This window comes from Peromyscus eremicus, chromosome X, assembly GCF_949786415.1.
Source record: "Peromyscus eremicus chromosome X, PerEre_H2_v1, whole genome shotgun sequence".
In the NCBI taxonomy this organism is placed as follows: Eukaryota; Metazoa; Chordata; class Mammalia; order Rodentia; family Cricetidae; genus Peromyscus; species Peromyscus eremicus.
In genome coordinates this window covers 129106508-129129216 of record NC_081439.1, presented here as the reverse complement: position 1 = coordinate 129129216, position 22709 = coordinate 129106508, and the positions used below count along the sequence as shown (strand labels likewise).

Below are 22709 nucleotides of genomic sequence, written 5' to 3'. Positions count from 1 at the left end.
CAACTAACATGAATATCACCATACTTTATAGTTTTTACAAACATATTCAAAAGGAAATTCTATAGAACTATTTTACAAACTTTAGCAAATATCTAGAAGAGATTTCTTAAAAGAACTATTTATATTATTTTCCAACAAGACAAAGAGAGTTCACAAATCATGAGTAATTAATTACTGTACTGAGCTGCTATAAAGCTCTTAGAAAAAACTTCCTGTGCAGCTATTAGGCCTCTGGAGGAGCATCACTGGAGCTGACATTCCTCTGTTCCACACTCTTCACCAAAGTCAGACAGCCAGCAAGCTTCTGAGGGTACAATTTCCCCTTTCTTAATTTTTTGAAGCTGCATCTTAAGATTGCCATGAGCTCTTTTAACAATGCCAATGTTTCTCTATGGACTACATTTTCCAAGTTGCCTTTCTCTATATTGTCACTACATTCCCCAGGTTGGCTTTCTGGGTCTGGGAGAAAACTAAGCTGCAGCCAATGGTGGCCATTACTCTCTCGGTTTCATTCACGTGGTCAAAATCAAGTTTCTGCTCTTTTATCATGGGAGGTTTTTGAGTCAATATTAAACTTTTCACCTGGCACTGTCCCTGGAATGGGTTGTGCTTATCCACATGTATTCAGACACGTGCTTGTTACCAGAAGTGAAAACTTCTTGGTGCTTCACTGGGTCAGTGAAAAGGATTGAGAGCTTTTTCAGAGAGATTTTTTTCCCTGATAGATCTTCCACTTGGCCCTGATTTTCCCTTCCCCTAAGATGCAGAGTCCCTGATACCTTGGCCATGGCTCCAACCCTCTGTTTTCTGTTCTGGGGGTAGGGGCTTACGTCTCCTGCAACCAACTATCCAGTATATACAAAGGTCCTGCCCTAGCTCATACTGGGACAGTAATGAGTAAGTGGAGGCTCTGGTCTTTTAGGTTCTCCAAATCTGGTGGGGTGGGCAGAGGAGATCATGATCAAGGGCAGCACAGGGCTGAGGGTCCTCTGTCTAGGACAGACAGTTCAGGAGGTGGCAGGTACCTGGACAGCCAAAAGGAAAGAGGCACAAATCAGAGAGTACAGAAAAGAACACCTAAGACAAATAGGGCACAGAGCTTGGTAAGGACATGGCTTCCTGAAATGAAGGTAGGCTCTGCACAGAGCATACCAGGACAACAGTAAGAATGATAAATGATGAAGTCAGAGAGCATGCAGGGAGTGGGTGGCATGAGTGAAGAGGGCCATATAGTAGAGGAATGGGGTTATACTGGGAAGGGCCTAAGAGGGTGAGACACTTTGTAGGTCGATTAAGCGCAGAGATGCAATCATCTGGCTGAAGGAAGTAGGGCCTACATGGACATGTGATTTGAGAGAAAGCACACAGTGGTGATTTGGAACAGTGGGAGTGGGTAGAGCAAGTGATACCTATGATTCTCAGCTAGGCTACCTGAGAGATGGTAGCATCATTTATTGAGAGTCTACAGGAGAAGGAACATATTCTATAGGGAAGCTTGTTTGCTTTTGAGTACAGCAAAGACCAAATGACTCTGTGACAAAACTCAGCTGGAGACTTTTATAGGCCATGGGATGCAACTGGAACTCAGAAGAAGTATGAACTGTAAACATAAATGTGGAATATTTGTCATATGGATGGGTGACAAGGGAAGACAGAAACATGCTGCATGGTGTTCCAGGAAAATGTGTAATGTAAAGACAGAAGAGTAGGCCAGAAGTATGAGGAAGATCAGTATTTAAGGAAAACAATGAAGAGTGGGGAGAGGGGTAGAGAAGGAGAGCAGGAGGGAGATAAGATAGAAGAGAAGAGAGGAGATAATACAATAGGCTGAAAAGTGTCTCCCATTGAAGACACAATAAATCCCTGCCAACTGTGAATGCAACCTTATTTGAAAAACAAAACAGGTCTTTGAAAATGTGATTAAAGACCATAAGCTGGAGGGATAATCCTGGATTACCTCAAGTGGACCCTGAAGGTCATTAGAATATCCTTAGAAGAAAGAGGAAGATGAGACAAAGAAGCACACACAGTAGGAGGAAGCCAAATGAAGATGAGGTAGATTGCAGTGTGTAGCTATAAGCTCAAGAGTGTTGCCTTGGCTATGAGACACTAAAGGAGGTAAGAAGTAGACTCTCTCTTGGACCCTTTAGAAGCACAACAACTTTATGAGATTTTGGACTTGTGATATTTTCCATGACAGCCTCAGCCCCATTATTCTCCCATCTTAGCAATCAACTCCATAACTTAGCCTCCAAGTCAGAATTCTGGGTGGTACCCTTGATCACAGAAATGGCCAACTCAGTGGTAGAGATGTCAAACATGGGGATTTGGTCTAACCTCAGGAGGGTTCAGAGCTGGAGACACTGCCATGTGCAACTCAGCATAAAAACATTGTTTCAAGTCCTGACTCAGAGTAGATGACCTTGGCAGATTGTTATAGAACAAAAAAGGAAAGCTCAAACCAAGTTTAAGTAACTTTACCATTGGAAATTGGGAAAAGGAAGAGGAACCAATAAATTAGAGCAAGAAGACCAGGCTATATACTGAGAAGAACATGGAGGTTAGGGTGAGAGAGGTTTATGAAACCATGAAAGTCAAGAGAATGGAGTGGTCCATCTAAGGTCATTAATGATGACAGCAAACTTGAATGCTTCCTCAATGACAGCCACTATAGAGGTAGGAGGTTTGACCTTTTGGCAGCTGTAGTTAATTAAGGATGGAATACACATTAGGGAAAGACAAGGAGCAAGCTGACAAGTGGAAGTTGGACACACAAACACACAGGTCAGATGATAATGGTGCTAGCCATCATCCTTCTTGCCAGTCTTATAAAAACCATGTCCTGTCGCATTCTGGGACAGGTATTCAAACTGTTTGGAATGTTCTGCCCAACTTTCTGACTATATAAAGCCAGCTCAAGTGCCATCTACTCTGTAAAGCCCTAGCTAAGTCTATGTAAGTACTAGCCATTTCACCTTCCCCTCCCAAGCAAACCAAGTTTCTCCTATTTATAGCACCTCAAACTGTCTGCCTTTGTTATCTCCCCCAGCACATTGTCCCTACTGGGTGCTCATTAGCTGTGTTAACCAAGTGTCACATTACAAGTATGAATGAGATGGTAATGGCCTGTCAGTTTTCCAACAATTGAAATTTTACTTGAGGAGAGGTAAAGTCCTCTGACTATTGAAGGTATATCTTCAATTACAGACTATTGGAAAACTGTTCATGGGGAAGAGAAATGACTCAAATCAAAGCCTTGCCCTATGTGGATAACAAGTACTAAGAGCTTGATCTTGAAGTTTTTATGCATATAAAGGACTCATCCCCTTTTAACTCATGGAGATCAAACAGGAGCCACAAGTAGATGTGTTTGTATCACATGTCACATATTTAGTAGTGCTTTATGTGACTTATGGAAATTTTATATATTTGTAGTTTCATATAGCTGAGTCTATTCTAAATATATATTTATATGCACAAACATATAAAATAATATATAAACTATATGAAAAGATATGAGTTGGTTAAATAATCAGTAAACTTATTAGAGGGATTTCCAAGGGGCATGTGGTTCTTTCACTAAAATACATATTCATTTATGCAGTTCTCTTTCTGAGGCTTTGATTGAGTCATCAGACAAAACGGTGGAGAAGTAATGAAAACAACAAGATACCAGCCAATGTAGGATGCTGAACATAGTCCACAGAGTATTGAAGAGGGGGCAGATAGCCACAGACTACATCAAAAGACTCAAAGTTCACATAATAAGGAATTCAGTGGCCTGTTCCAAAACTATGAAGACATATAGAAAGTATGTTAAAAAAAAATCCAAATTTTCTACAAGGCTATTGAACATGTACCTTGTTGGTATCAGCAACACTGTTCTGTCGGGCATCAAAGATGATAAGTTTATGTGACTGTGCATTAGCATCCATTATAGTCTGCAGGTATTTTTCATCTTCTTTGCAGCGTTTATCATTGGGACCTACCAGTGGTTGGCTGCAACGTGTAATTGTTGCCTGACTTTCGGGGTGAATCCATGACAACACCTAATATTTTGAAAACAACAAATAAAAAATATCTGCTGATAGATATCATTCATAAAACAACATGTGATCTAATTAATTGGTAAGAAAAATACAATCTCTGCTAAAGAATTTTCTCACAGCTCTGAGTAGGTAAGATACTCATAGCACTGTAGTGGCCATGACACTTAATGTGTTGGTTATACTAATAAGAAATTTGACTTGACACTCTCTAAAAAAAATCCCTTTCTGCCTTTGAAATTCTATTATTTTAAGTAAAATAAAAGTGAGGCCAAACTATTACTAAACTCTAGTCCCATTTCTATTTAGCTAGCTAGTTTCATATGATTTTCTAATATAAAAAACATCCTCTGTATCTCTACAATAACATAAATAGCCCACTGAGGTCTTATATTTAAAAAAAAAAACTATAACTCTACCACCAGATCTTCCATTTTTCTTCGGTGGTCAAGTGACATGAGATTATTCTTATGTAAACGCAGAGCAAAAACCACCACTTCCTTCTGGGCATGCAGCTACAGCAATGCACACAGCAGGAAGAAAGGATGTATTTTCTCCAGAGTGAATGGTGGGACCAATGAGGTAAACTGTAGTGCAATAGCATGTTCATTCTTGGTATTCCTCTATTATTCTTGGTTATATCAGGAGGGCAAAATTTAAGGTACCTTTGCATTTAGAGATAGGACATATACAAGAGTGAGACAGCAAATGAGTGTTTTTCTTAAGAATCAAAGATATAGTCAGATTTATTAGCTAATTTTCTACTTTCCATTTTGTTATTAGATACAGTACAGTGTCTGTTTCTATCTAAATATCAATGCCTATTACTTACAGGGACTCTGCCTTTCGCTCGAAAGGCTGCCACTTTTGAAAGGTCATCATCTTTTACACTAGTTGGCACAACAATGATGGCAGGGTAGGTATCGCAGAACTCAAAATTACTGTTTATTTTGGATATTTTCCAACTCTCATTTGGCAAGCCCTGTAGAGTGTTAGAGAAAGAAGAAGGGAAAATACTCATCTCTATTGTACAAACAAACAAAGAATGTATGAATCACATCTGTTCCTTATTTTAAATGAAAATTCATTCATAACTGGTTTATTGTTACTTAAATAATAATGCTTCACATAAAATATAATGGCAATTTGGATACTAATTCATCAATTATTTATGAGATCTGTAAAAAAAAATAGAAGCAGATGGATTGATAATAGAGCACTTGCCTAGTATGTACATAATCCTGGGAGGGAGAGTGGGGAAGGAAAAATGAAAGAAGGCAGGTAAGAAGAAGACAGATAGGATGGTAGAAAAGACATGCATGAAAACAGCAGCAAGGCAGGCAGGCGAGCAAGAAGAAAGAAAGGAGGAAGAGGGAGGAAGGAAGAAGGAAGGAAAGGTGGTTCTCAAAAATCTGAGTTGCAAACCCTTGTCCACACATCCTACTAATCCCTCTGGAAAATGATGGCTAAAGAGCAATGGAGTCAAAGATATGTCACAAAAGAGGGCACCCAGGGAATTGAGAAGCAACATGCTAGAAAAGCTAGGTCTATGTTTGTCATACAGCTTCTACTCCCCTACTACATATCTAACCCAAATTTGTGTACAGAAAAAGACATTTAAGCTATCATATTCCATATGACAAGTGACATACTCTACCTGTCTCTTATATTCAGATACTGGATCATAAACTTTCCAGCCATTAACTGGAAACTTTTCTTTATAGTTGAATGCAAATAGCACCTGTACATAAAACCCATAAAATATATGTCAGCATTTGTGTTAGAACTCCTGTTTTAATCTGCAAATTTTAAAGTAGCAAATTAGAAGCTTTTCTTAATTATTACACAGAAAAGATAGAATCCAAATAGTTGAATTTAGTTGCAACACAAAGAAATAAAGGTGACCTGTAAAGGAATGTGTAAATATGGAATTATTGGATACCCATAGATGCATGCAGTAAGGTTTACTTTGTTGTACTTGCCTGTCCATTAGAAAGAGGAAAAGCATGCTTGTTTAGGTTTTCAAATATTCCAAGTTTTCGTTGTTCTTCCTGCTTATATGCAAGTCTCAGGTTCCTCATATCCTAGTAAACAATGAGCACCTGTTAGTCAGATACCCTGTCATAAATACTTATTTATCCATCATTTTGTACCCTACAGTTCTCCAACTAACAGAAGACAAGTTAACAAAAATACTTACAATGAGATTTGAAAAATTAAGGAAATCAGAATAAAGAGGAGGTGGGGGGGTATCAACAGAATAAATAACTAAGAATAATGCTGAAATGTAGCTCTTCATAGTTCATAGCTTCTGGCAGGGGATGAGGTGGGGAGGACTCAGTTTTCTTTAAGGGGTTAGCCACTGGAAGTTTGACCATGCTCCAATGAGTATATGATCAACACAAACTGGACTTCATGGGATGTTTTTGGTGGAGGAGGGAACAAGGATCGGAGGGTGGACCTGGGAGGAATGGTAAGTGGGTATGATAGGGGTGCACTGTACAAAATTCACAAATAATCAGTAAAAATACTATGTCGGGGAAAAAAAGAAACCAAAAAGAAAAAAAGAAGAAGAAAAAGAAGAAGAATGTTTACACACAAAAGATGTGCCATTACACTCTGTGTATTTCCTGGCCAAAGATAGGCCATGGAATTTATTGTTCAGGTTAAGTTGCTGAGAGAGCCAACTACATAATTTATTTCATCCATGAAAAAGAAATGTTGCAGACTCACTGAAAGTAGTCTGTTCCATGTGGAGACTATAGTTCTCAGTAATGTCCTGGTAGCAATATAATGCTGTTTCTTAAGATCACTTTCTTAAAATGCCCTCCCTTGTCCCAATGCCCTTCCTGATGGCCAAATGCCCAACCACAAGTTAGCAGGACTAGTGAATACATCAAGCCTAGCTCTTAATGGTGTGATTTCTCCCCATGACAGTGTTTTAAGCGTCGCCTCCCAACTTTTTAAAACTATGTTTCTGTCAACTAAACACAAAAAATATCATTCTTCTTTACCATCAAAAGAAATTTGAAAATAAATATAATGACAAACAAAGAACAGCATCTTGGGAAGTAAAGTTATTGTGATATTGTGTTATAACAGCAAAAGAATGGCAATAATCCAAATATCTATCAGTAGAGGCTGTAGCTGAATAATGTACAGGGCAGCTAAAGATCTGCTGAAAAGAAGCTTCAGCTCTATATGCACCAGTCAAAAGAAATTCCAAGATACACAGTCACAGGAAAAGAAAGGTGCAGAGCCATGTATACACTATCATTGTCCTCTTTTATTTAATTTTTAGACAAGGTCTCACTATACAACCTTGGCTGGCCTAGAGCTTGCTATGTAGACCAGGCCAGCCATGAACTCACAGAAATCTGTCTGCCTCTGCCTCCTGAGTGCTGGTACTAAAGGTATGTGCCACCATGTGGCTCACTGTTTCTTTCAAAGAAATGTTTCCATGCACAAGGTATCTATGCAGTTATATTAGGCATTAGTAACTGTAGGACAGAGTAGTAGAGTGGGAGAGAGACTTGATGTTTTACTATATACAGCTTTGGTATCTTTGAATTAGGAATCATCTTTTAAAAATAAAACACAGGCTAGAGACATGACCCAGTAGTTAAGAGTGCTGGATGTTCTTCCAGATATATCCAAGTTCAATTTCCAGCACCCACATGACAGCTCACAACCTTCTGTAACTCCACTTGCAGAGGATCTGATCTGACACCCTCTTCTGGCCTCCAGGGGCACCAGGAAGATATTCATGAAGTCAAAACACCTACACATATAAAAAATAATAAAATAAACTATGTGTGGTGATACATGCCTTTAATCCAAAGCAATTAGGAGGCTGAGGTAGGCAGAACTCTGTGAGTTTGAGGCCAGCCTCTGTCTACATAGTGAGCACCAGGCCTTCCAAGGCTACACAGTTAAAAAACTAACTGTGAAAACAAACAAAAACTAACAACAAAAAAAAAAAAAAAAAAAAAAAACCAAAAAGGAGATCTCATACCTTGTGAGGTTCTCAGGCATGAGTTGGGAGCCTGTTCTTTGTAATTCCAGGCTATGAAGCATTTAAATCAGCTGTCAGCAAATACCCATGCCAGCCATAAAAATACCTTAGTAAAACAGTCACAGGAAATGTGCCAAAGTAGCATCGTTTTCTGACATGCTTGCTTCTCAAGTCACGTTGGCTGTGTACACACCCTGGTAACTAACTTGCTGTTTAGAAATGCTAAGAGGGAAGGAAAATCATTCTAAGCCCTGCAAGGGCAGATACAATGAGTGTGGCATGTAGCTTAGTGGTAGAGCTGTGAGAAGCCCTGGGCTCTGCCTACCTAGGAAAGAACTGAAAAGGGGAGGGATTGGGATTTGTTGACTCTGGTGCATGTGAGGAAATACGCATGTAACAAATATGAGCATCAATATGAGCATCAATCCCAAGTTTAGAAGAGGTTTTGACAATTCTGTAGACAGGATAGTTTTTAGTAAACTGTGTTATAGAGGTAAAGTCACTAGGCATAAAAATCTATTCATTAAAGTTACCCCACACATTGCTATCTAACGTCTTGAAGGAAGTGAAAAGAAAAAAAAATGAGGATAGTTTAAGGTAAAAAGTTCCAACATAGCCAAGAATCTTTAATCACAAGATTTCTAGAACAGACTGTCCCTTGGGTAAGTCTTTGACTTTCTACCATGTTAAAAAGCACTTTTTAAAACAAGAAACTGTGAAAAAGGGCATTGAACTCTACTTTGCATTTGGTTTCTCTGAGATGAGACAAATAATGCCGGCCCTTAGGCTGCAGGTTAATCAGAAACATTTCAGCTTTCAAAAAGGATTGCTTTAATGCCTTATACAGTGGTTTGCATTCATTGATATAAGATTTGAAGGAGTTGTTACCCTGAAAACAGTACAAATTGTTCCTATGCTCCAAAGACCATAAGGGTCATGAGTCAGAAAAAGTTCAGAGTGGACTGCCTCATGCCAGTGTTCACTTGTGTCTGCAGCCTACCTTGCACACAATCTCTATACCACAAGAATTATCCCCGTGGCTCTGGGCGCCAATCTTCTCAACTCTGCTGATCACTCCAAGGGGAACATCAAGGATGAAATGGGGGTCCTATGTTTAAAAATTCAAGTCAATAAACCGGGTTTTCATGTTTTACATTCCTCCAGAGTTATAACATATGATTGTTTACTTTGAAATGCAGTTATCTTTGACCCAGATAAGAAGCTGACTTCTGAGAGATAGTATACCTTAGGAGGTCTATACCCAGAACACAGTGCACTTCCCCTCCAAATCTAAGTGCAACTTTAACAATTTTGATTGAGACCAAATGTCTGTTCAAATTCACTGTCATGTAGTGTCCCTGTGATGGGAATTCAGGGGACTGCTTACTTTCTTCTTTTACTGTTCACTAGATTTTAAAACCAAAGCATAATTTTAAAAACTTACTCTTTCTACATTTTTGAAGTACATTTTAAAGTCCGTCACTGTCAGGGTTCCACTCACTGCTCCCATAAATGGGCAGATATACATGACATCTTTCACTGAAAGAAGAAAACCAAAGTAGCAATGACTCTTATAGACTTGTATTTCAGTAACTTCCAGTATGAGTTTCCAAATACATACACACGATCCAGTCTTGTAGGAATTTAAAACTTTAAAGAATTATATCAGTTATTATTTTACATAATGACATAGACAGATAGTTTTCTGATATAGTTCAACAAAATTCTCATTTGATATTTAATGAGGCTTTAAGTAAAAAAAACAACAAACTTATAGTATGTTTATTTTTTCCTTTTTCCAGGAAAAATATTTTCCCTAGTTAAAAGTTGATAATGCTCAAAATATCAATTATACTCTGAAGACACCAGACTCTTACTCTATAAATTGCTGCAACCTAAAACTAGTAAAAGCTAAACACTGTTTCTTTGAAGAGAAACTGCTTTGCAGCTGAAGAAAACTTGCAGATCATCAATGAAGTAAATAAAGACTTCTTTCTTGGGCTGAGAGTATAGCTCAGTGCCTGATACCCTAGGCTGGTTACCTGCCAGGAGGGCTATTTAAAATTCCTTATCTGAATAGGTGAGACAGTTGATTGGCTTGATCTGTTTGGGAGGCATCCAGGCAGTGGGACCGGGTCCTGTGCTCAGTGCATGAGTTGGCTGTTTGAAACCTGGGGCTTATGCAGGGACTCTTGGCTCAGCCTGGGAGGAGGGGACTGGACCTGCCTGGACTGAGTCTACCAGGTTGATCTCAATCCTCAGGGGAGTCTTTGCCCTGGAGGAGGTGGGAATGGGGGGTGGGCTGGGGAGAAGGGGAGGGGGGGCGGGAGGGGGACGAACAAGGGAATCTGTGGCTGATATGTAGAATTAAATTATATTGTAAAATAAAATAAAATAAAATTTAAAAACAAAAACAAAAAATTATATTATGTTGATATTTAAATTCTGTACATAGCACTAAATTAAATTTGATTTTATGTCTATATTTAAATGAAATAAATCAAAATGAAGGTGTTATACTATTCCTATTTAAAAAAAAATTCCTTATCAGCCAGGTGTGATAGTGCACACCTTTAATCTTTAGTAGTACTTGCACAGGGAAGAAGATCTCTGTGAGTTTCAGCCATCCTGATCTACATAGTGAGTTCCGGGACAGCCATAGTAAGACCATCTAAAAACAAAATTTCTGTATCAAAGTTAAGTTTCTGTTATCAATCAAATGTGCACAGTATATTTAATTCCTATGACTGTTAAAAGGCTTGCCTCTATCATAAAGATTGTGCATCTTTATGGCTTTCCTAAAGTGTCATTCCACTGCAATGTTTGAGTGACCAGAACATACATAGCTACAGACATAATTTATAATAGTAGGATGATTCAGGCAACTGTCAAAGAAACTTTCCTTATTTTGTATATAATTTAATATGTACTGAATGTCTTCTGTTGCTGGGGTTCTGGATATAATATAATTAGACAGGTCCCTATTGACAAAGAGCAGGGGACCTGTGAGATTAGAAACAGAAAATCACCATTATACTTTAGCATGAGAAATGCTAATATAATGATGTGGACACAGAGTGATGGACTTCAATTAAGAATCACCTTCACTCATTATGGAAACAGATAGGGGAGGAGAAGAAAAGGAGGGAGGAGAGAGTGGCAAATTGTTAGAAGTTTGTTACTATGGCTGCATCAGAGAGTGCAGAGAGAGGTGGAAGATCATGAAGCCAGCCAGATAGGTTAGCAGGGAAATGTACTAATAAACGCATCTGTTGAATGTCAAGGCATCATTAGTATGCTATACTTAAAAGATAAAAATAAAAGCAATACCCTGTGGGGTTTGTAGCATATGTACAAGTAAAATGGATGATAAGAATAACAAAGGCTGGAGGGGACACATGAGAGTATGCACTTGTATAGTTCTTACCCTACACATAAAGAAGTACAGAACTGTGCAGGGTGTGATATGATAGCACACACAGTCAAGCAGACACAGGTGGGTTTCTGTGAGTTCAAGGCCAGCCTAGTCAAAATAGAAAGTTCTAAGCCAGCCAGCACTACATAGTGAGACCCTGTCTCCAAAAAAAGCACAAAATAACTTGAAAATGTAACACATAAATCATGTAAAGCAACTAATAAAATAACAAAAAGAACTGTAGCAACTATACAGGCAGAGGAGATAAAATGCATTCTGAGAAAGTACTCAATTAATTAACGAGGATAGAGCTCAGTGGCAGGGTGCTTGCCTGACAAGCATTTAGGCTCTCAGGTCAGTCCTCAGCACTGTAACAAAGAAAGAAAGAAAAAAAAAGTACTCAATTAAACCAAAACATGACCAAAAAGATAAACAAGACAGCAAGAACTAAACAAGTCAAAAGATAAACAAGACAGCAAGAACTAAACGAGTCAAAAGAAAACATAATATGATGAATTTAAAATTCATTATATTAATATAACATGTTAATGACCCCAACATCTCAAATACAAAGAACAGACTGTCATATCATGGACAAAAAAAAAGATCTTAACTATACATGGCCCAAAATAACATGCTTTACATGAAAAATGAAAGACTAAAGAAAATATGGTACATACACACAATGGAACTCTAATATAAATAAGATGAAAATCATGATATTTACAGGAAAATGAATGCAAATGGAGTGTGTTAAGCAAAATAAGCCAAATTCAGAAATAAAAATATTGCATGCTTCCTATCATATGCAGATCCTAAATTTTAATGTGTGTGTGTGTGTGTGTGTGTGTGTGTGTGTGTGTGTGTACTCAAGTGTACATGTGGACATGTCTATGGATATAGACCATGAAACTAGATGGGAAAATAAAAAGGTAGAAAGAGATATTGGTGGTTGAGAAGGGCTAAAGAGGGCAAGAATATATGTGACATGAAAGCAGAATGGGGCCTGTTGTCGGTAGAAAAGACACCAACAGGAATGGGACTGGGGAACGGTAGAGCAGTGTGGGGAAAATGATCAAAGCATGGGGCTATAACTCTATTGGTAGGATATTTGTCTAACCTGGATAAAGCCCTAGATTTGATCCCTATTCCTGTATAAACCAGGTGTGGTGGTGTATACCTGTAGTCTCAGAACTCAAGAGGTTGAGGTCGAAGAATTAGGAGTTCAAGACCAGCTGTATTTACATAGAGTTTGAGTCTGGCCTGGACTACATAAGACTCTGTCTCAGAAAACTAAATATGTATGAAAACACCATAATGAAACCTATTATTCTGTATGCTAATGTACAAAGCTAAAAAAAGACATAAATATTTGGAAATTGAAAATAGGTATATCAAGTTAATGTGAAAAAAAAGACATAAATATTTGGAAATTGAAAATAGGTATATCAAGTTAATGTGAATTTAGAAAAAGCTACAATATCTACAATAATATGAAACAATGAATTTTTTTGGAGCAAAAAGTATTACCAGGAATAAAGAAGGTAATTTTCTACTAACCACAGGGTCAACTCATCAGAAGGACATAATAACATAAACATTTATGTACCTAGAACTATAGTGGGTAGCCATTCCAGCTTTGATCTGGAAGTTCCAACCCTCATTGAGGCTTCGGTAACTGTCACACATACAAGGCGGGGCCAAGAGAGGACCCTGAAGACCCGAGAACCGGATGCGCCGGCTCTCTTGGTTCCTGGACCCTGGACGCTGGAGGTAGGCCGAACAGAGTTCTCCAGAGAACACTGCCAGACTGTGCTACGCCTTTCCCAGACTGTAAACTATCCATTCACTTGTAAGTTACCCCACAAAATAATCCTCCCTTTTAACTACATGGAGTGGCCTTAATAATTTCACCAATATAGAACTTCAAAACAGAGAAGTAAAAGTGATTGCTCTGCAATGAGACACAGATATTCACAATAAAGGAGATAAGTGCAGGCTGAATAAAGACACAGAGGGTCAAATGACACCAACGAATTCAACCTAATTGACATCTATAGTACACTCCAATCAATAACAGCACAACACATGTTCAACAATACAGAGAACACTCAAAAGACCATTTTTAGGGCCATAATACAACTCTTGAGATATATTCAAATCATAATATTTATGTTTCCTGAACAGAAATGGAATGAACTTAGAAATCAACAACAGAACAGTGTTCCAAGAATTCATAAATATGCAGAAATTAAACAACACTATTCATTTTGGTGTTGGTGTTGGTGCTTTTTGTTTGTTTGTTTGTTTGTTTGTTTGTTTGTTTTTCAGACGGGATATCATCTAGCATGTGCTGACCTCACACCATGTAATTGCAGAAGAATTTGGACTCCTGATCCTTCTGCCTCTACTCCCAAATGCTGGGATAAACAACATACACTTAAATAATCCAAGAGTCAAAGAAAAAATCAAAAGCATTGGATGTCATGAAAATGAAAATAAAAATCATAATTGATGAGGTGGAAAGCAGTGATTAGAGGAAAATCCAAACACCCAAACTAGAAGAGAGCAAAGATCTCAAATCAATGAAAGCAGTTGCCCACTTATGCAAAGAGGGAAAGAAGAGAGAATGGAACATGAAGGAAGCAGATGATAGGAAGCAATAACGATCAGACTGTAAATAAATGAAATAGAAAATAAACACAATAATGAAACCAAAAGCTAATTATTTGAGAATTACCAACACAATTGGTAAACATCCCCCCCTCCACCGAGCCAATTGTAGGACAGGTGTAAGGACCATATTACCACCAACTATACAGATACTAAGAAAGTGTAGTAAGTAACATTTTGACAATAATTTCACAGCTACCATTAAATGGGAGAATTCTGGAAAGATGTAAACTATCAATGCAAAAGCAGCAGAAAAACCCAAATAGCCACCAACACTTGAATGCACCCTTATAATGAAGTAGTATTCAGCAATAAAAAGGAATGATTGTTAACTGATGTCACAATGTGGTTGAATATCGAAACATTTGATTGAAGAAAGTTAAACAACAACAAAAAAACCCCTACAATTTCACTTATAGAAAGTACTAGAAAATATAAACTAGTCTACAGTTTTTGGGGATAGAGGAATGGACAGAAGAGATAGATGAAAAGCGGATGGCATAAGAAAACTCCCGGTGGGGGTGGATATATTCCTTGCCATAAGAGTGACAAATGGCTTCCCAAGTGCATACCATGTCAAAACTCATCCTGTTCTAAAATACTACTCAATAGGGAGTATTTTACTTTAATAATTTGCCTCCAGGAACATATTTAATTTAATAGTAAGGCTTAATTTACTTACCCTTTGCAAGCCACTGGAGGAATTTAAAGCACACTTATATAACTTAAGGATGTGCAGCTGTCCCTAACATGTACCTGTAAGATATTTCCAATAACTGGGAGAGGTGTAGGGCTATGTGAGATCCTCTGTCTCCCAAAGCTCCATTCCCAGAGTAAAAAAGAGACACAAACAGGAGGGAATGAGGCTCTGGTAAGACAGCCCAACCATTCAAACAGTCCTAATATGAGATGACTATATTGATACTGAATGCCCATGTTGGGAGAGAGCAATGACAGAATAAGCAAATAGTCCAGAAAAGTCCACTTTCCAACCTAGCCAACTGAGATGTATCCAGATGCCCCTCCTACACATCATCTCTTGAGATGCATGGCAATTTATCATGGGAGGTATTGTAACCCTCATGTCATTTCCTTTATAAGCTAGGATGGCAGTACATGCCATTTTCTTCCAATGAAATTATACTTTCAATAATCACAGAAGCCAAAAAAATTATTTGTGAAGCTTTCAAAACTATTACTAAGATATGCTATTGAGGTCTTCTACTGATAAATTACTTTATGGTGAAACAGTCAATCAAAGTAGCAAGCCAGCATTACACTGGGTGCCTAATCAGCTCTCATTTCATGGAAACAGGTAGGCTTCTCTTCTTTTGGTAAACATTCAGCTGCCACTTACCTGGATCCTCTACATTATTCTATCTCTTATGGTCAGGCTGATGCCAATAAGAATGAAGAGACCTAGTACCCTACTCCCTTTCCCCCTAATTAAATCAGTCTAGCTGCCCTTCAACATAAACATCACTTATGCTTTCAAAGTACCACTTCATTTTATAGATTCCTATAAGCAAACCATATACATTAAACTTACCAATGGCCTTAATTGATTCTCCTGGAAAAAGTGGAGCTTCTTCCATCTGTGCCAGTTTATTTCCATCTCTTAGAGCCTGGCAAGAAACCAAACAGGAATAAATCTAACTTTCCATCTTTATATTGAGAAGAATGATGGAATTCTGGGATCTCTTGATAAGGCTATAGAAGCATGCAAAAATGTATGTCCCCTCCCCCTTTAACATTATAAAAGCTCAGCACTATAGGAGATCATGCTGCATATTCTAGCAAATTGTTACAACATATTTACAATTAACAGTTAGAAAGCATTAATACAGAAATGGCTTGACGGGACAGATAGATACTGTAATCACTACACAGATAGCTATTGTAAGGTGACATCAAATTTGGAAATAAGGTCAGAAAAAATGTTATCTTCTGACCATGAGACTAATGCCAATAAAAACACTAGAGGTGAGGTACTTAGCCAAAGTAGAAATTATCCAGCCTATGAAACAGTTTGAGAAACCCTAAGGCAGAATAAAATAATCAGAGAATGGTCTCAGAACAGTGCACAACTAAGGAAAGCCCTAAGCTTTCTCACTGAGGTTCAGCTACTTGCAAGCATGTACATGTATGCATGTGCATGTGTATATATGTGTGTGCGTATATGTGAGTAAGTGTGTGTGTGTGTGTGTGTGTGTGTGTGTGTGTGTGTGTGTGTGTCAGGGAGCATAAAGAATGGGAATGTCACTGTTTCTTTACTCTAGGCTATGAGATAACATTGGCAGATAAGAATACAAGTTGAAAATCTGTAATGTGAATATGCCAAATAGTAAATGCTCCAATATATGAAACCTTTTGATAGCCAAAATAATGCCATAAGTAGAAAATCCCACATCAGACCTCATGTGAAAGGTTGCAATCAAACTATACATATACTAAAAAGTACTGTATAAATTTTCCTTCAGTCTATGTGTGTAAATGCAGTAGACACACAAAATTTGTGTTTAGATTTGGGTCTCATCCAATACTCCAAAACAGGAAAAATTCCAAAATTTGAAAGACTTGTCCCAAACATTTGAGATAAAGAATACTCAACCTGTATTGCAGTGTATACTGTAGGACAGGGTGTGTTCATCACACATTTCCCAAGGCCAATTCATTTTTAAAACTAATTTCACATTCTTCAAGAAAACTGCCAATGAGTTACAAGGTTCATTGGCTACAGTGATGCTGAAAGAAGGATAGCTGGGTAGTTCATGCCCATATTTCTACTATCAGGCTGATATTGTGACTTGGGAGTCAGCTTCTTGTAAGCTTCATTGTATGGTGCCAGACAACTCAGGGGAGCAGAAAATGGAGTTCTTGAACTACAAAGCTAGGACTGGAGCCTAAACTTGGGGCCCATTCCAAGGTACTGCCACCCTGTGAGTTGCTACCAAGGAAACCAGTCATTTTCTCCTTGGCATATCTGACACAATGTGTCATGAATAAGAATAAGGTGATCAAAACCCTAGCAATGACCAAGCTGTATTTCATTGAACATTAATTTCCCAAGAGATGTAAACAGGTTTAAAAAACAAACAAACAAACAAACAAAATAGGGAAATGCTGTGTTAAACAAGGCTTTTGAAAAAAGTGAGCTAGGCTTTAGTGTGTTAATGAACACCAAATCGGCAAGAGGGCGCAAGAGTACAACACATGCCTCATATCTCCTCAATCAGGGAGGGCTTTTTCAGAAATAACTTGTTAACACTTGTGAGGGTATTAACATGCATCAGAAAACAGGGTGGGCAATGCTGATCAAGGACATGGTGTGAAATCTCTTCCACCCAGAGGGCAGAAGATTACATTGTCTATCCTTTCCTTATCAAAAAGTGTACTGTTAAAATCTTATATACATTAGGGTTCATCATTACATTCAAACAATGTATTCAACTAGAAATTTAGTACAGATTGGTTAAGGCATTTTTCAGCCAAAAATTTCTATACAATTTTGATTTAATAGTGATATAGATCAAACCTAGGATACTGTATATGCTAAGCAGGTATTCTATCACTAAGTCACACTCCCATCTTAACATTACTTTTAAGACTTTAATATAAACTTGACTTTCTTTTTCCACTTAATGACCACCTTAAGCATTTCATTATACTTGTTTTGGTCCCTGAGTATCAAAACCAAGGCCTTAAGTGTGCTCAGCAACTGAACTCTGCCCTCAGCCCCATTTATACATTCATTTTTACTTATATCTGATTTGGGAATATACCTTTTGTGCAACAAAGCATAATCCAATATTTATACCTTTAAACATTTGGTTTTATAAATACTTAAATACCAACAATCTTAATAGAAGCATTAATCTGAAGGTGTGCTTAATTTACTATCTTAAGTACTGACTAATTTTATGGCATAATTACATGGCATAATTACCAAGTGAAAAAGCTACTTTAATCAATGTCAGAGCTGTAAATTACTTCAAACGTTACATTGTTAAAGCTTACTTTAATGGGCAAATATTATACTATAAAACTGAGATTCTATAATTTATATTTAAAAATAACTGAGGATAAATTATTTTGGAATCTATTTATGAAAGCAAGCTTCTCTAAACACTAGAATCTGGAGGGGATTTTGGAAGAGAAGACACCCATTCAGCTTTAGAGCAAGCCACATCAAATATTTTCAAAACTTCAAGGCTGGGATAGTCAATGAAATCCTGCCAGAACGCACAAGGCTCTCAGGATAAAGAGTAAGGAACAACTGGTTCTCTTCTTGTCCCATATTCATAGTCAAATATGACTGGAAACATCTGTGCATTTTTGTGAGGCATGAATGTGTTGGTAAACACAGTGAGATAAAACTTGCACTAATGATCATTAAATATTGGGACATGTTTTTAAACAATGAAAAAGCATCTATTAGAATAACACAAAGAGGCCGGGCGGTGGTGGTGCACGCCTTTAATCCCAGCACTTGGGAGGCAGAGGCAGGCGGATCTCTGTGAGTTCAAGGCCAGCCTGGTCTCCAAAGCGAGTTCCAGGAAAGGCGCAAAGCTACACAGAGAAACCCTGTCTCGAAAAAAAAACAAAAAACAACAAAAAAAAAAGAATAACACAAAGAAGTGACCCCAATGCTTCAGATTCTTCCATAAGAGAAAGGAATACATTTAGCTTTAACATAGGAAGTCAAGAGACAATAGAAGGCTCATTTTTGGTGAGTACAGTAGATTCCCTTTATGAAGCTGTGTTAGGAGATAGGACTCACATTTGTGCTATATTAAGCGTTTACTGCAACTATCAGGTTGCACAGGGCATGATCTGACCCTTGATTTATCTAACCTATGTTCAGCTGTTCAGCACAACTGAAAGATGAAATAATTTAATCTCATAAACACACTCATTGCTCTTGGTGCCTCTATTCACAATGTTGCTCAGCTGAGCAATTCCCTAGGAGCTCATCTCAACCTTGGTGCTTTGATCCTGAATGTTTAACTGAAATCTACAACCTCCTGACTTTGTCGCTGAGGGATCCAAACCACCCAGATGACTCTGGCCTCTTCACTGTTTTTCATGAGTGTGACTCTAAACTACCAAGTGGACAGATTATATAACCAGCTGCATGCCCAAAGCAGTGATTTTCTAATTGTGTCCTAAAAGATGCTTCTGGAGTCAATGAAGGAGGATGGTTCTGGGCAGGTGATGGAGGACAAAAGCAAGGCTGAGCACTTGGGGCTTGCCAAGCATCCCCAGCACTGCTCTTCTACACAATTCTATTAAGTTTCTATATCAGTAGCAGGAAAAGCACTACTGCTTCATGAATCTGGAAAACTAGTGGAAGTATGAAGAAAACAGTAGGATTCTGTATTCTGATTAATAAAAACAAAATAAATATGCTCATTCCCCAAATACAAAATACAAGGTGCTATGTTAGGCATGAATTATGTAACTTTAAATTTTATTTTATGTGTATGTGTGTTCTGCCTATATGTGCACCACATGGCCAGAAGAGGACATTGGATCACCTAGAACTGGAGCTATAAATACTTGTGAGCTGTCATGTGGGTGCAGGGAATTGGAAGAGCAGCCACTGCTTTTAACCTCAAGCCCCACTATGCAACTTTGAATAACAAAAAGTCCACACCCTTATAAAAAAAAAAACCTGTGGCATTTGTGTTTACCCATCTAGGTCCTCACTAAAAGCACTTACACTTACAGTGGTGGCAGTCATGTACCCCTATCTTGGGAAATCAAGAAATGTGAATGAACCAATTTCTAGTTGACAAAATGTTGGATAAACCAATTCTTGCAGATAATGTCATAATGGAATCTACCAAATATAGACAGGAGAGCACCATTATAGTGGTAAAACTGGAAAGCTTTGCTTATTGCCTAGATATCTAGTATGAAATGGCTTCTAGATACACAGATGAACATGTAGAACTTGCCACCTGTTCAGCTTCAGCTTCAGAAGGGTAGCCATTGTGTTCTTCCTCTATCTCCTGCACAGCACCAGGTGCATGGACAAGAAAAGGCAGAGAAGAGAAAGAAAAACACGTGCAAACATACAGGTGAAAGGACAGAATTTCTTTTTTAAGAGACAGTAACCATGTAAAAGTTGACACACCTTTTATGGCTTTGCAAATCACCACACTTGCCCCCTTTGAGTTAAGGAAAAAATGTGTGAACCATCTGTAGCATCCTCAGCCTAAAGTGTAGTGTCTATTTTCTGTGTTTGTGTTGGGGTAGAAAAATAAAAAGCAACAAAACATCATGGATTTCAAACAATGCACTGCCTTTATAAAACTAAGCAACATCATAGCAAATAGCAAAGAATATAACAGGCACATCATGTGTTCATAGAAAATAAAGTACACCACAGAAACCACATAAAGGGCAAAGTCAAGCCAAAATACAAAGGCAGTTCATACATAGGTATTTTAGACAGAGTAAGTATTTGCATATTCTAAAGGAGTAATGTATTACCCGGGGTAAATTTCATTGCACCCGTGCACATAACACATGCTCAAGATTTTATATATAATATACACATATACATATATACATATGTGTATTATTTATTACTTATTACTAATTAAATACTGTGACTTATAATCAATATCACATTAATATTTCTAACTACAGTATCAAAACTATGCTTAAAAAAATTTAAATGCCACATATTCTTCATTTTATTCTGTCTGTTTAAAGGTATGCTTTTCTTAATTTCTTCATAAAATCAATTCTCTTTTGAAAGTTTAAAAACTGTACTATTAACTCAACAGGTGGTAAAAAGAACATGATTGCTTAACATGAAAGGATTATAATCCTCTTTCAAAGTGGTATCAAATCTCTAATAGTGAAAATATTAAAATTTAATAGTTTTATTTTATGAAACTGGTTCAAATGGCTATATTTATTCAGGCAACAGAAGAAGTATCAAATTTTGAAATAATTTATTACTTCACACATTTACAATTTGGTCAATAAATTTCAGTAATTACAGAACACATTTTTATACTCAGAATGAATTTATAGCTACTCATCATGGCAGTGTAGATTTTAAATGCAGCCTGTTTTGTTGAAATACCTACGTTTTTACATACAAAGACAACAGAATCATTCTGTGATTTTTTTAAATGTTAAAAAAGAAAAATTAATGGATATTCAAAAAATTCATACAGTATTTCAAAGTCCATGCAAATACAAAGCCAAACACTAATATTTAACTGTGTGAATCAATGAAAGAAAACAAGTCTCACAAGCCAAAGAAAATAAGGTAAGATGGTAAACCAACTAGTATAGTAAGAATTTTACTTAACCTGGTTATTTCTGTACAACTTCACTGGCTTCAGTAAGATTACAAATTTCAAATTGAAGTAATTAAATCATACTATGAAAATCCAGATTGTTTCCATTTAATGAAAATAGGTTAATTTTTCATGGCTGACACTAGGCATTAAATGCATGCAAATTATCAATCTTTGTCTTGCTTTATGAATATTCTGAAATAGAGGGAAGGAAAATCATGAGAGAAACATAAGCTACAATTCAGTATATCTGTATTTTTAAAAATACTGATATTTGTAAATCTTGCTTCAAGATTAACACTTAAACTTTTTTTTTTGATTGAACATGCAAACATAAGCATGACTTAAAATCTTAGATTGGATGGACAACAAATGATCACTTTTTTGTTTGCTAAGTTCTTTAGCATGAATCACACAACAAGCGTGTGTGTGTGTGTGTGTGTGTGTGTGTGTGTATGTGTGTGTGTGTGTGTGTGTAAAACAATAATAATCAAAGAAAAAGAGTTTCTATCAACTCCAAAAGAGTGGGGGGACATAGGAAAAGTTCAAAGGATGATAGTTGCGAAGAGATGGAGGAAGGAAGGTGACATAATTCTGTTTCAATTAAAAGTATATTTTTTAAAAGAGGCCCATATAGACCTAGACATATAACACCAGCCATGATCATCCATTGGGTCAGAATTCATGTGGTATGAAGAAAGCCAGTACAGCAAACTGGTAACAATTTTTGCATCCTGCCTTCACACACATAGGCTTTTACTGCACATTTAAAAAAACTGTAGCAAACAAAGCATTTCCGGTGAACATTTAAAGCTATGACACAGCAGAACAAATTGATCAGAGTGACTCATAAAAACCAGTGAGAAGGTAAAGAACACTAAACAGACCAAGTGTTCCATAAAGCACAGACATGTATAAGTAGGAGGCCCATCTGCCAAAAGCCAAATATCCTTACCCTGGTATCAGGCCGCCTGAAAACCTGTTAGTTAAAATAGAGAACATCATCATCGTAGAAATGTTCTTATTGACCTGTGAAAGATGCCGTTAGATTCAACAGCCTAGTCCCTAAGACATATTTTAATCCTCTATAACATATTTACTCTCAAAGTTTCATTCAATAGTAAGTCAATCCTAAAACATTTGTCCTGGGATTTTCAGGGAAGTACCTAATTTGGAGAAATGTATCTCCCTCGCTGTTTTAAACACAAATCTTTTCCAGCAAGTGTTTTCACAGGTTA

General features: G+C 37.3%; 1 protein-coding gene across 2 annotated transcripts in view; it reads right to left on the bottom strand.

The window, feature by feature from the left end:
* Positions 1 to 22709, bottom strand: part of Mtmr1 (myotubularin related protein 1) — an 89944-nt gene that overhangs the window by 48409 nt on the left and 18826 nt on the right. Inside the window, exons 3-10 of one of the 2 annotated variants that reach the window (XM_059250256.1) lie at positions 22427 to 22450; positions 15699 to 15774; positions 9506 to 9600; positions 9062 to 9169; positions 6029 to 6130; positions 5704 to 5787; positions 4879 to 5028; positions 3861 to 4049 (exon numbers count right to left, since the gene is read on the bottom strand). In XM_059250256.1, coding sequence (XP_059106239.1) covers positions 3861 to 4049; positions 4879 to 5028; positions 5704 to 5787; positions 6029 to 6130; positions 9062 to 9169; positions 9506 to 9600; positions 15699 to 15774; positions 22427 to 22450 — 828 coding nt within the window. The remainder of the gene's footprint in view (positions 1 to 3860; positions 4050 to 4878; positions 5029 to 5703; positions 5788 to 6028; positions 6131 to 9061; positions 9170 to 9505; positions 9601 to 15698; positions 15775 to 22426; positions 22451 to 22709) is intronic. The other variant, XM_059250257.1, reaches the window with a different exon arrangement.